The 15,247-nt window shown below is 41.2% G+C and overlaps 1 protein-coding gene across 5 annotated transcripts in view; it reads right to left on the reverse strand.

The window, feature by feature from the left end:
- Positions 1–15,247, reverse strand: part of UTRN (utrophin) — a 515,659-nt gene that overhangs the window by 8,208 nt on the left and 492,204 nt on the right. For all 5 annotated transcript variants that reach the window (XM_066373070.1, XM_066373071.1, XM_066373068.1 and 2 more), the window contains 6 exons: positions 15,128–15,193; positions 13,976–14,041; positions 5,553–5,711; positions 4,919–5,159; positions 1,811–1,919; positions 448–537 (listed from right to left, as the gene is read on the reverse strand). In XM_066373070.1, coding sequence (XP_066229167.1) covers positions 448–537; positions 1,811–1,919; positions 4,919–5,159; positions 5,553–5,711; positions 13,976–14,041; positions 15,128–15,193 — 731 coding nt within the window. The remainder of the gene's footprint in view (positions 1–447; positions 538–1,810; positions 1,920–4,918; positions 5,160–5,552; positions 5,712–13,975; positions 14,042–15,127; positions 15,194–15,247) is intronic.

The following is a 15,247-nucleotide window of genomic DNA, read 5'->3' on the forward strand; positions in this document are numbered from 1 at the left end:
GCACGCCCACCAGGGGGCGACGCTCTGCCCACCAGGGAGCGATGCTCTGCCCCTCCGGGGTGTCGCTCTGTCGCGACCAGAGCCACTCCAGCGCCTGGAGCAGAGGCCAAGGAGCCATCCCCAGCGCCTGGGCCATCTTTGCTCCAATGGAGCCTCGCTGCGGGAGGGGAAGAGAGAGACAGAGAGGAAGGGGGGGTGGGGTGGAGAAGCAGATAGGCGTTTCTTCTGTGTGCCCTGGCCGGGAATCGAACCTGGGACCCCGTGCACGCCAGGCCGACGCTCTACCACTGAGCCAGCCAGCCAGGGCCTGATTTATTTTTAAGTAATATTCAATCCTGATTCCATATAGGTTTTTGTTATTTTACCTAAGAAGACAAAGTGCCTCAGGCCGGAAAAAAGAAACAGAAGGGAAAGGCTAGTGGTGGTGTCGGGAGGGCTCATACTCACGGCTGCAGGATGGAAATGAGCTGTTGATCCGCTCCATAACCTCTGTGAGGTCCGTGCTGGTGTCATGAGGCGGGGCCAGCAGGTCCTCGGCTGTGGGGCCAGCAAACAAAAGGAACAGACGTGCGGAAATTAACGCCCAGCCTTCTACCCAAACCTAGCTAGGGCCAGGAGAAAATCCTAGCTAGGGCCAGGAGAAAATCCTAGCTAGGGCCTCTAAATATCATGTGAAAATAATTCTCGTAGAAAATGACAATTTGAGGGAAAAATACCGAAAGCACTTTTGTATTAATTTGTTGGTAATATAATTTTCTACATAAATGAAATGTACCAGATGTTTCTGTAAAAAGAATCCATGTGCCAAGAAAAAAATCTCGTGAGGGAAAGATCAACAATGTAGTCATACTGTTTCAACATATTAGATGGGATTTCATTATTTTACCTTGCAAATATTTTTTCATATGAGAAAAAATCTTTTAACAATTTTTTTTGTCTTCTTTCTTTTTGGAGATTTCAGTATAGGCTTGCTATGTTACCACAAAGCTAGAGGGAGCTCATAGCAGACAATACGAACTTTCATGCTTTTTGTTCTACAATATATCAATAGCAAAATAATTATCTTATTTATTTAAAAAGAATTACAGTAATATTAACACTGTAGGTTTTCTTCTGATTAATGTAGCAAAAGGTATTTTATAAACAAATTAATTTTGTTAAAGTATGTGGCCCTCATAGAATTTTGGAACTTGAGTTTTTATCAATAACATGTCATTCTGGAATGCCTGGTTGACCAAGTCCTTCCTCGCAGCATTGACAGGTCCTCTCTGACCAATGACGGGCTGGAGGGGACTTCTGCTTCAGATCGAGGTGGGAGGGGTGGCGATGTCTACAGGGACTAGGCTGGAGCCAGCAGAATATTGAGTCCCCAGACCTGGGCAGCCAACATTATGTTTGGGATGATGTTCTTTAGTATTATATTCTGAATATACACAAACATAAAATTTTAGAGAAAGAAAATTTATGAATAAAGAGAGAAAAGAATCCTTCCCAAGGCAAAAAAACTTAAACTGTTGTTCATTCCAAAAGAAAAGAACACCTTTTTTTTATCTTTCATCAAAATTCAATCTACTACTACACACTATTTACATATGCGCATTATAGCTATTATTCTAAAGTATTTGCTTTTTTGGTTATTGTTAAATGGCTTTATACTCATCTGAGACTAAAGAGAAAAGAAAATTTTGTTGTGCCTTAAGGCACCCATGTGTAAAAATGCTATTTTAAATGAAAAAATAAAAACAAAACAATGGCAAAGACCAGAGCAGTGTGGCAGCGTGGGGCATTAACCAATCTTGGGGATACTGACCTGCTTGGTGGAACTGGGGTCCGGGGTCCGGATCGAGCGAGTGGCTCAGTGCAGATCGCTGAGGAGAAGCCCAGGGGGAGACACCATTGATTCGGGAATCAGACTCGGGCTGGAATCACATTCCAAGGTCAGGCATGAGAAAGAATGAAAATATTAAGAAAATCATCTGCATTTCTAACTACTGCTTTCCCACCATGGATAATTAAGTCACATGGGTTCTTTACCCTCACACATTTTCAATACGTTTTGGCATCAGTAGATGCTAGAGCTTCCCTGAGCCCTAAGTGGTCCTTCCCTTTCAGTCTGGGCACCCTGTACAACTAACTACTCAGATAGACCACAAGATTTATGTATCAGTGTCAGTTTCATCTCTCCGTTGTTCTCCTTATTATTTATTTTTTTGTATTTTTCTGAAGTTGGAAACGGGGAGGCAGTCAGACAGACTCCCACATGCGCCCGACCGGGATCCACCCGGCATGCCCAACAGGGGGCGATGCTCTGCCCATCTGGGGTGTCGCTCTGTTGCAACCAGAGCCATTCTAGCGCCTGAGGCAGAGGCCATGGAGCCATCCTCAGCGCCTGGGCCAACTTTTTGCTCCAATGGAGCCTTGGCTGCAGGAGGAGAAGAGAGAGACAGAGAGGAAGGAGAGGGGGAGGGGTGGAGAAGCAGATGGGCGCTTCTCCTATGTGCCCTGACCGGGAATCGAACCCGGGACTCCTGCATGCCAGGCTGACGCTCTACCACTGAGCCAACCGGCCAGGACTCTCCCTATTATTTTTATAGTGAATTCAGAAACATCTTTAATTCATCTTTAAAAAAAATCAGCACTGCTTGTCATATCATAAATTGATCCAATTTCAAAATCAACTCATTTTTAAGTTTAAATCAATATTTAAAGACAACAATACAGAGTGGTTAAGAATACAATTTTGAATTCAGATGCTTAGATTTGAACTCTCTCATTCAGAAAGCTGTGTAATTCTGAGCAAATTTTTAACCCTTTGTGCTTCAGATTCTTTCTTTATAAGCGGGATGATGACAGGAGGCCTGTGTCAGGGTGGTGAGGTGGCGATCAGTGAGGATTTATAAAGCGATCAGCACAGAATCAGACACCTAGCAAACACTTGGTAAATGCACTCACACAAAGCTTTAAAATATGGTGATGGACATATTGACAAGTATGTGGTCAAATGAGAAAGTGTGACCCACTATAGAGGGAATGCAGAAGTTAAAATGTCTTCGAAGCTGAGTTTTTCATTAAATCTGTATTAGTTGAAGTCTAGTGGTGTTGCCCGTTTTCTCTTTCAGAGCTGCATTTTCTATTGCTTCTGGCATTCATGTTAAGCCATTAAGAAGAGATAAGAGCTTTATAGTCTGGGATATACAGAGCCATTCGGATACCAGCTATCTCTAAAAACATTACTGTGCAGTTCAGAAGGCACACAAGCCATTAGGCAGCTCTGGCTAATGGATGGAGAGAGTGAAGGTGGGAGGGGCAGGAGAGCTAAAGGCTGCTTGCTCCTCCCTCCCTCCCTCCCTCCCTCCCTCCCTCCCTCCCTCCCTCCCTCCCTCCCTCCCTCCTCCCCTCCCTCCCTCCCTCCCTTTTTCCTTCCTCTTTGCCTCTGTGTCTCTTTTCTTCCCTCCCTCCATTCCATTTTTCTTCTTTTTTTCTTTCTTAGTACTGATCAAAATAAAATAGATTTACTAAATCAATTTTATAACTCACCAATGTACTAAATCAATTTTATAACTCACCAATGGGTAATAGCCTGCAATTCTGAAAAACTCACTGTTTTTGTTTTTGAAAGTTTTCTGAAAAAAGAAAACTGTCGAGATATAAAAGTTTCTGCCTTTTTGTGTGTGTGCCTGCAGTCTTGTTAGGGACCAGAACAAGATAATATGAGATATTATATAACAAGCGCTCGATGACATGTAGCAGTTAAATAACAGGAGTCATGTCGCAGAACTAGTAATGAAGGCGCCCTTGTAGCAGGTGCATGTTGTGGACAATCCCAGAGACAGTGCTTCTCTCTCTTGAACCCCTGACATCAACATTTATGTCATGCATCTCTTGCCCTGCTCTTCGGCCTCCACAGTGAGTGGCCCCTTGGCAGTGACTAGACATGCCTTTCTCCGGAGAAGATTTATTGACTCAAAGGCAGAAACAACTTTCCAGTGGTTTTCTCGAATTTTAGAAAACTGTCTTTCAGTGTTGCTGTCAGCATCTTTTAACATGTCAGAATCATTCAAAACAATGCAATTTCTGTATTATCTACATAGCAGGCCAAAGATCGCCCCTTATTTATTTCCCATCTACTTGTCTGTATGTCATGTTTCAGTTCTGTGTGAGACTGTTTGGGAGACAGCTTACTTTGGAGCCTCCAAATTGTGCTTCACCAGAAAGTAATAGTTTCCCAAGAATGACCCAAGGCCTGGCTCTCTCTAAGTCCTCTGGAATGTCTGATTTTTACCTGTGTCAGCCCCAAACATGAGGAAAAGAGAGAAGAAAGAAGGAAGGAAGGAGGGAAGGAGAAAAGAAAGAAAGGGGGGGGGGGAAGACAGCATTTCTTTATGACAGCATTTCTTCTATATTCTATACATGTGTGTATTCATCATAATGGAAATTGTATTTCTTATTGTCAAGAACATTTACAAGCAACTGCCATAAAACATGGCCTACTGTTAGAAAATGAAAGCAGCAAATTAATAAACATCTGTCACTTAATGTCTTGAAAATAGCTCATTGCAAGAAAGGCTTTAGAATAAAAAGTTCAGGTCACTTTGTTTCCCATAATCTTCACAGATGTTTCCCATATTTAATTCATGCAGACAGATGTCATAGGATCTTTTTCCTTAAACCATTCAGAGCTGAGATAGATTTCAATGTTAAAGGGGAATGGGAAATTCCATCTAAAACTGGGCAAGCACATTTTTTGTGTGTGTGACAGGAATTACTGCTTACATTTAGAGAGGGGTTTCTAGGCAAGTCTAAATGAACTTGGAACTGGGAAGTCAAAAGTAGACCTTTCCAGGGACACTGGGACCAAGCCACTGGGACTGGAACAGGTGGCGAGGGGAAGGGCGACGCTGGGTCCTGCTCCCTCTACCTGCTCCAGCAGCTGTCGAAGTCGGTGGAGCTGAGACTCCAACTGCTTGTTGTGATCTTCTAAGATCTGCATCCTGGCCTCCAGCCGACCTTTGTGCTGCCTGAGGAGCTTGGCTTCGGCTATAAGTTCTGAGTCCTCAGCGGTGTGATGAGGAGACACCACAGAGTCTGGGGGCGAGCCGACCGGGAGCCCCCTTCGCAGGTGCTGCTCCTTTAGCTGCTCATATTCCACCTGCAGACTTCTAATTCAGAAAAACAAAAACTGAAATGACCACTGTGTACCTCGTCTGCTACCCTAAATTGTCCATGAGCTCCAAAGTTAGTACTGTACGTGCTATTTATTTCCTCCTAGGTAAAAACATTTCTTAACAGTGAGAGGAGCAAACACAAATAGAATGGTAGCTTTAAGTAACTGTTCTAACAGACATCACCCCGAACCCCCTAACGCAGCTGTAAGCTAGAGGCATAGGCCAGCTTGGTGATGTCCTCTAAAACTCGGACTCAACTATGACCTTTGGACAGTAGCTTATAAAGAGAATGGGTAGGGTAGGAGCCATGTTGAAGCTACGGTTAAAGGATTTTCCGTCCCAGGTTTTCCCGGCATGCCATGTCCTCTTCTCCCAGATCTAGCGCACCTTTGCTCTTCCTCCAACTCAGCGATGATCCGCTCCAGTTCTCCGCGTTCTTCCCTTTCTACCGACTTCAGGATCTGAGCTGGGCTCTGGGGCTGGCTCACCGGGGACTCCCCGCCCAGCGTCTGGCAGTACTGCTGGATGAGGGCGTGCTCGTCCTCCCTAGGGAGACAAATGAAACACAGAGGCTCATGTCTGGCCGAGGATGTCTCTGAATATGAAGGGTGTAGAAGCGAGAGGATCAGGATGGCTGCAGGGCCAACTTTGCCTTAAAGCTCTGAATCCCTGTGAATGAAAAAGGGGTGCTGTAACAGAGCGAACCAAAAGCAACCCCACAGGGTGACCTGATCATGAATTCCTAACCGGGCGGGTCACAGAGGGTAGTCATGCTTCAGGACTGTAAGTCCTGTAGTTTAAGCCAGCCCCGTCTGTTGCTCTTGTGCATCGAGGTTAACCCATCTTTGAAATGCCTGAAGTGACCCTCTTTCCCAGAGCCCTCAAAGGAATCACCGTCCTTAGGGGAGCACGTATCCTGTTACCTGTCCTGTGCCTTGCTTTCTCCTGCCTTCCTGTAATCTTCCTTAGTCCCCGCCTTAATTCCAAGGGTATAAACCAGCTGCTGCAGAACCGCCCTTCTCTGCAGCATTTTAGACCTTGCTTCCCAGCATGTCATCAGTTTGGCTGATATACTCTCTACAGGTTTCGACATTTCTTACATGCAATGCCATGTTTTTATGACATCCCATCACCTCCCTTTAAAACTCTAGGAAGATAGTTATCTACGAGCGTATGTGCACTACCCGTACCAAAATGTCATGCTTTGCCCTCAGCTAACGTGTTTATCCCAAACCTCAGAAGGGAGATTTCATTCAGAGGAGGCTATAAAATAAAGTACAATGGATAAACAGTTCATATAAAATATATAGGCAAAATAAATAATGAAATGCCAAAGAGTAGATTAAAAGAATATTAATTAAAAATAAGTGTTAATATAGTAAATGCTTGAATTGCCCCCAAATTCATATGTTGGCACTTAATCTCCAATGATGATACTGTCCCTTTCCGTATCTGTGGGTTTCACATACACGGATTCAGCCAACTGTGGATCAAAAATCGTTTTTTCTTTTTTTAAAAAAAAAAACTTCCAGAAAGTTCTATAAAGCAACACTTGAATTAGCACTACCCTGAATTCACTAGAATAAAGCGACATGTACAAATATCCTGCTATAACAAATATAAATTATATGCAAATACTGCACTATTTTCTATAAGGACTTGAGCATCCATGGACTGCGGAACCAATCCCTTGAGAATACATGGGGCCTTTGGGAGGTGATTTGGTCATAAGAGTGGAACCCTCACGACTGTGATCAGTGCCTTTATAAAGGACTTAAGAAACCCGAGTTTTCCTCTTCCATCACATAAAGACACATCAAAAAAGTGACCATCTATGGAACAACAAGTAGGATATGGAATAAGTGTTTGTTGTTATAAGTCAGCAGGTCTATAGCACTTTGTTAAAGGAACTCAAATGGACTAGACAGACGCCGATCTCACGGTCTTTAGCATTTCATTGAAAGTCAATTTGTAATGCTTTGTAAGCCATAGATAGGAAACGATCACCCTCATATTATTTTGTTTAAATAACTCAGCACAAATTATAATTATAGATATTTTGCAAATATCTACAGGTATTTTACTTAATACTATCAGCATGTCATTATGTCATTTCTATGATCAGTCATTCTTTTTTTTTTTTTTTTTTTTTTTTTTTTTTTGCAGAGACAGAGTCAGAGAGAGGGATAGATAGGAATGAACAGACAGACAGGAACGGAGAGAGATGAGAAGCATCAATCATCAGTTGTTTTTTGTTGTGACACCTTAGTTGTTCATTGATTGCTTTCTCATATGTGCCTTGACCGTTGGCCTTCAGCAGACTGAGTAACCCCTTGCTCAAGTCAGCAACCTTGGGTCCAAGCTGGTGAGCTTTGCTCAAACCAGATGAGCCCACGCTCATGCTGGCGACCTCAGGGTCTCGAACCTGGGTCCTCTGCATCCCAGTCCAATGCTCTATCCACTGTGCCACCACCTGGACAGGCAGTCATTCTTGATTAAAATAAGAAACTACATTTAATTCACTCGGGTTCTTCTCCACTTTCTATTTGCCTGATGAACTAGACATTTTTAATAATGTGGTTGAATCTAATGACTGACAGAAACTGAAGCGTAATAAAGTAGACAAAGATGCTATGTTTAAGAGAAGAAAATGTTTACTCGCAGGCCTGGAATCCCTCCCCTCCCTTTATGGGGAGATCCAGTCAGATCTCCTCGTAAACATGCATATGACAGACCTCCTGTCCAGCCATGGAATACCTTTAGCACTTTGTACCTGGTCTGCTTTGATGCATTTTGGGAAACAAATTCTGGAGTCTAGGACTCTATAGCATAAGACTTAAGAAAAACATTGGTGAAACATACACACACAGGTGAGTCAAAATTACATTGGAGATGCATTTTGTTGTCAACATTTACATATATTTATTTCCCTTGGGAAGCTGATGGAGTTTAACGTATTATAATTACCATCATCACTACTCTCTTTACATTCTTTCATTAAGTATCTCGGAAGGGAATTAAGGCAGTTTTTACATAAAATCACTTAATATAAAAACCTATAATTTTAGTCTTAAGTGTTTTTTACAGATTATTGGGCCAAAAAGTTAAATGTAAAAATAGATATAGTCAAGTTCTTAATTACATATAATGAAAAATAAGAGCATATCCTTTAAATACAGACAGTACATGAGGTACCAGATTAGGGTCATTAAACATCAATAGTGTGTCTAGTGCTAAAATAGAAAATGTTGTAAAAATATAGGTCTGCACCATCAAAATACCATTAGAGGGAGTATAATTATACTATGTTTAAGTCACACAGAGTAAATACTATCTAGACTAAAAAATTGGTACATACCAGATGACAAAAGAACTGAGATTCATCTAATGGCCTTTTGGAGGTAAGCAAAACATAAATAAAAACAATAACCTCCTTCCTTTAAAGGGTTATTCTGTTCCAGAAATAACTGTTCTTCTGCAAAGTCGCACACAGCGATGTCAGTGCAGACCACACCAGCTTCGCAATTTGACCCTTCCACACAAAACCATGCCAATCTAGGGCACATGGCAGATGAAGTGAGACATCCTGATGGCAATGGCCTGTCCTTGAGTTCCTGCTGCTGAGACTCCCCAGGACAATCCTGGATCTTGTCTCTCTTTGAGACATGGTTGCTTAATTCCTCCTTCAAAGAAAATTAGTATCCTTAAAATTATTGCTCCTTTAAATTGCCCAGAGTCAGACTTTCAGAGGAACAGGGGATGTTGGGATCTGGGTATCTGGGGAATAAACGGCCGTGAGATGGGTTCGTGTCTAGGCTGGGAAGGTAGCAGCCCATGATGCTGAGAGAAGCAACAGCTAACTAGCTAGCTTCACAGAAGATGGCCGCTGTGGGGAGCCGGGCAATTGGTCCCGCAGATCACTCTGAGGGACAGAGGAAAGCTCAAATTGCTTCCAAAGACACAAATGACTACAGAGCCTTGAATAATTTAGAAACAAACGACAGGTTCAGATGTCAAAATTCATACCTCAAAGCCTAGGGCTTTCTTTTAGTGCCTATGGCTGAGATCACCCAACCAAAATATAGGAGGTTGGTCAGACAGATGAGTTACAAAGTCTTCTATCTATACCTCCTGCTACTATCTACCTATTTATACTTCCTGTTATTACAAGGAAATCCTGCAAGACACAGATCAGCTGGGGCATGACTGGGCAATGGGACAAGGACAGTGAAAACCTCCAAATGACTGGATGGAGCTTCAGATGCTCTGACCCCTTAACATCCCCATCTGGGAAGCCATCTCTTCCGAAGGCAGTAAGTCAGTGGGGCTGTTAGGGGTTGTCAGGAGTGCCTATGCCTGGACCAGGCTGCCTGGGTCTGAATCCCAGCTCTGCCCCATACTGACAGGGAGGCCCTGTGCAAGCTCCTTACTGTCTCGGGGCCTCAATTTACTCACCTGGAAAATCGTGGTAACAAGAACAAGAATATCAGGGTTCCATGATGATTAAATAAGGAAAGATGGGCAAAGTACTTAGAACAGCGCCTGGCTCGTAGTACACTTTGTACTAACAAGGAGGGGGGCTGTGTGTTGCATCATCATTACTATTATTCAAGATAAACCTAATATTTTTATGACCCAGATCTAAATAACAAAAAACTCAACTCAAGAGAGCCTTGGGGAAAGGTGGAGATTTCGAAAAAGAGAACAATTCTAAAAAGTATTATAGAAATTTACCAACTTATACCATTATTTTTCACTTAAGGCACTTTGAGTCAGTTTTTAGTCTTTTCTAAGAACAATAACAAAAATTGCTAATATAATAGTTTGATGTTGGTTGCTTCAAGACAGACCTGAGCATGAAGCAGAAGAGCTAAGGCTGCCTTTTTTTTTTTTTTTTAAAGATTTTATTGATTCATTTTAGAGAGGGGGAAGAGAGAGAAGAGAAAGAGAGAGGGGGGAACCAGGGGGAGGAGCTGGAAGCATCAACTCCCATATGTGCCTTGACCAGGTAAACCCAGGGTTTTGAACCGGCAACCTCAGCATTCCAGGTTGACGCTTTATCCATTGTGCCCCAAGGCTGCCTTTTACTTTTTAAATGTTTTCTAAAATTTTAATTGGATTTATTGGGTTGACACTGGTTAATAAAGTTATATAGGTTTTCGGTGTATAATTCTATAAGACATCCTTGTGCGTTCACTAGCCCAAGCCAAGTCTCCCTCCATCACCACCTACCCTGCCCCTCCCCCTTTCCCTGCTGCAATCCTCACACTGTTTGCGGTGTCTATAACTTTTTTTTTTGTTTAAACCCTACATCTTTTTTTACACAGCCCCCTAACCCTCATTCCTTCCGACAGCTGTCAGTCTGTTCTCTGTATCTATGAGTCTGTTTCTATTTTGTTCATTACACTCCAAATATAAGTGAAATTATACTTGTCTTTCTCGAACTGTGTTAATTCACTTAGCATAATACTCTCTAAATCCATGCATGTTGTCACTAAAAGTAAGATTTTTTTTTCTTTTCTATGCCAAGTAGTATATTCCACTGTGTAAATATAGCACTTTTTCTTTTATCCATTCATCTACTAATGGGCATTTGGTCTGCTTCCCAATCCTGGCTACTGTAAATAACACAGCAACGCAAGGCTGCCTTGAGAAGCACCGACCCTCTCCTTGTCCAGGTGTTGGTGACACAGTTAAGTAGTATGAAAAACTGACATCTATTGTCTCTTGGAATTATGTCATAACCCTAGTAATGTGGGAGCTTTAGGAAGTTTGCAGGGGAAGGACAGAGTTTTAAAGTATATTGTCTCCTTCTTATTACAAAAAGGGACTGTAGGACACATAAACTGATACAAGCTGAAAGCAAAGAGAGAACAGCATGGTGTCTTGTTAAGAGCAGTGAACATTCTTCCTATAACCTCTGATCCAAGATGCTAAATAATTGATAGGAAACACAGCTGGAGAGCCAAAGACAGAGTGAAGCTTGGTTTTTAACCCTTCCTTCCCAAATCCTGAGACACACCACCAGTCTAAAAATGGTAATAATCCTCCTCTATGTAAGTCTCTATCCGCTGGGAGAAAAGGAATTAATTGCAGTAATACTCTTATTTTGTCAAGTCAATAGTACTGATTAAAACAGAAATATTTAAATAAGTAAATATACATTAAAAGAAGAAAAGGAGACCATTGAAAGTCAAACCTCTGGGTTTTCAGGTCCAGAGGAGGGCTTAATGATTCAGATTCCCTGTTACTATTCTCACCAGAATGGCCAAATACTGGTGTGTCCCCAGAAAAAGAACCCCACTTTACTCAGTAATTCAAACTGTGAAGAACAAAGGACTTCCAAAACCAGGCTTATTTAAAAAAAACAAAAAAGACTTATTAACATATTCATTAAGAAAATATTAATGCACCAGTGACTGGGAAGCAATTTCTCTTTATTGGTTTATACTGTCTTACACTATTAATTTAATCTTAAATATCAGGGAGAATCTGTTCCTTTGCCTTTCCCAGTGCTTAGAGGCCACCTCCATCCCTCCATTTTCAAAGCCGGAGTGTTAACATCTGCAGGTCTCTCTGTGTTCTGCTTCCATGGTCACGTTTCCATTTGTAGCTGACTCTCCTCCCTGTTATAAGGATCCCTGTGATTACACTGGGTCTGCCTAGATAATCCAGGATAATCTCCCCATTTTAAGATCCTTAACTTAATCACATGTGCGAAGTCCCTTTTGCCATATAAAGTGCCATATTCAGAGAATTTAGGGATTAGGATGTGGACTTTGGGGGGAGCCATTACTCTCTCTACCACACATGCCCTCACCGTGTTCTTCCCCGGTAGGAACTCTTATCTGACTTCTGTCTAGCCTGTAAGGTTAGTGAACAAACACGAGCTACCTCTGCAGACCCTCACAGCTTTGGGTGCATGGCCATGATGCGCTTGGAACTGTTTAAAAGCAGGTTCTCTAAAAGATAGAAAGACCTTGTTTTGTGGTATTTCTTATTCTTATTATTTAAGTACTTTCCTCGTGTCCAATTTAAGCTAATGAGTTCCTGAATGTGAAGTTGGGAAAAGATACCGAGGTATATACCATCTGACAAATACAAAAATATCACCCAACAACACAGATTTGTAATAAAGTAAAACAATTAGGGCATGATGAGATTTGAGCATTATTTTTTTAAAAAAATTTAATCCTATCTATTTAGTTATTTAGCTGGAAGTGTATATAAACTATTTTATATAATGGCTCTGTTTAACAAACAGCTTAGAACTTCTTCAAAATTTAACTACTGGCTCTCACAATTGGTCCAGCACACCGTTACCTAGTAGGTCCATAATAAATATTTGTTGGATGAATGAGTTAACACATCTGTTGATAGTATATTGAATTGTATTCAGCTATTCATCATCTGATTATTTTTCTTTCCTCAGATATTAATTCTAAATTTAAAATAGAGTTGATTTTAATTTGAAGATAGGATGTACTAAATTTGAGCATTATCTTTATTTACTCTGCTCACAGGCTATAATAAAAAATTTTAAAACATTTAAATTTGGTTTTAATTATTTTGGTTTCAATTAGTATTATTTTAAAACTTTGTTTAATTCTTTAGCTATTGTCAACCTTCAAAGAAATTGTTGATTTAGGAGGTATTCAATATATTTAACTATGTTATAAGAAATACATACTAGTAGGTTAAATATGAAACAAGCATTATTAATAATATGATATTATCTTGTTTGGGAATTGCTCCACACTCACAGTAGATGAATAATAATGTATAAATCGCTACTGAACTATGTAAAGTATTAACATGCTAACCTTTGAAATTTAAAATTGAAAACTCTCCTGAGAACATTTATTTATAGGCTTAATGATAGTAAAACTACTTGTAAATTATTGACAAAGAAACATTCTGTATTAGCATACCTAAGATAGTTTAACTTGGCTCTCTCCATGTTCCTCTTTAGCTAAAACATCTAAGTACCATGTTGGGCAGCTTTCCTGGCTACCTTACAGCTTCTGCTAGACCAGCGGTTCTCAACCTGTGGGTCGTGACCCCGGCGGGGGTCGAATGACCAAAACACAGGGGTCGCGACCCACAGGTTGAGAACCGCTGTGCTAGACCCAAGCAAGCTGCAACAAGCCTTGTAAACTCGACACTCCTGAAATCTTTCAGATATCATTCAGAATTTAAAAGATTAATTTCAAGGAGTGGGAGAGAAAAAGTTCCAAAAGCGTAACGACCCGCAATAATGTCAAAATATTTGCCTAGAAAGGTCTTTAAAAAGTATTCTAAAGTCAGTTAGGCTTTTCTTAGCTGCTAATCAAATACTGGCAGAAGAGTTAACACTTTGCAACAAAGGGTGGGGAGTATATGTCCAGGAGTGTGTGGGGTCACAGTTGTGAAACGGCAGGGATGGTGGAGGAAATGAGAGCAGACGGAAGATGGTTTTACAGGCAGGTACATGTCCTGTGGATTTACATTTGTTACATTAACAAGAAATACCATACAAATGGGATGACTACCTACACCTGAACTTACAGATAAAACAATCTGTATTCCCTGAAGCAGATTAGCTGCCAAATGCAGGATTTTTTCATTAAGTATGATAAGACTAAATAAACAAACATATCCAATTTATACTACCATGGCTTGAAAGCATAAAATCTATGTCGACATTTTTGTAACCACACATCAGTTCCGATTGGGATCAAAATGCAGAGCCACAATCAGTGCAGATGACTCCCGACAGCCGTAATACAAGAACCAGTCTACCCACAGCACTGCTTTCAGGGTTTACTTACACACTTCCCGTAGTCGAGCTGCTATCAGTGAGGAAAGACCCATTAGTCCTTTCCATTTGGGCCAGTCTGAAAAGTGAAAATAAGGAGGGTTAGGCAATGTAGCCACATGGCGCACAGTCAACTGTATAGCCTCCGTCATTGCTAAAGTCCCAGAATTCTCACAAACTACAGAAAGGTCCAGATCTAACAAGACTGTGACATTAAAATAACTAATGTTGGGTTACACGTCTATCAGCACTGCCTTAAGGCCTGTAGGCCTTTATCTCATACCATGTTCCGCAGTCTCCTAACTGACCTAGCCTCCTAATTAACCTCCCGGACCCTCAAGTGCATCTTCCTCACACAAACTGACTACGTGTCTTTCCTGTGTCAGGACTCTCCATGACTCCCTTTACCTAAGGACGTAACCCGCCTCTTTAGCAAGTGGGCCCTTCATTATCAAACTTCAGCTTCTGTCCCTCATCCCTAAGCCTTGACCCTTTCCCACCTGCGGTTCTTCAAACAAGCCATGTTCCTTCCCAGCCCAGTGCTTTTGAAAAGGTTTTTCCATTAGTCTTAGCTTGGCTTTCTCCAGAAATTCTATTTGGCCAAGACCCAGTTCAAACGTTACTATCAATATTATTTTTATGACACTTACAATAACCTTTCTAGGCATAGCTAGTTACTGGCAACACTGATATCTAGTGTACCTATTTTTTGAAAGTTTCTGCATACTATCAAGACCAACCTGCTCTTTATATTTTGGGGAGAACCTAAAATAAATCCTTGTATAAAGCATTAGCATACATTAATTATCTATTGTAGTTATATGTGCAGCATTTCCTGAGGAGACTTTTAATCTCTTCTTTCATTCAATGAAACTGGGTTACATTATCTAAATCCTGCTTGTGCAGTGTTTAGATTCTCCTGAGCTCAATAATCACATGTCACTGATTTACTCTTTATACTCATTATAGAATGGATAGCAGGTGTTGGGTCAAGTGCAAATTACACCATGGAAAGATGAGAGCCCAGATTCCAAATATAATAGAATCACGACTCCTACAAAACAATATCCCTAAAGTCAAGGCACATTAATGGAATAGGAATAATACAGAAATAGACACATTCTGGGAGGCAGTGCAGCAGAGGGCTCTCATCAAAGTTTCTCACCGTGTGGCATACTGTTCTATTCTTGAATGGGTATCATCATGAAACAGCTGAGGAGACTGTGAGGGGCTGTAAAGGAAAATGCAAAGAAACAGGTTTATACCCACATATTGACAGATGTTC

The sequence above is a fragment of the Saccopteryx leptura genome, chromosome 3 (assembly GCF_036850995.1).
Source record: "Saccopteryx leptura isolate mSacLep1 chromosome 3, mSacLep1_pri_phased_curated, whole genome shotgun sequence".
Taxonomy (NCBI): Eukaryota; Metazoa; Chordata; class Mammalia; order Chiroptera; family Emballonuridae; genus Saccopteryx; species Saccopteryx leptura.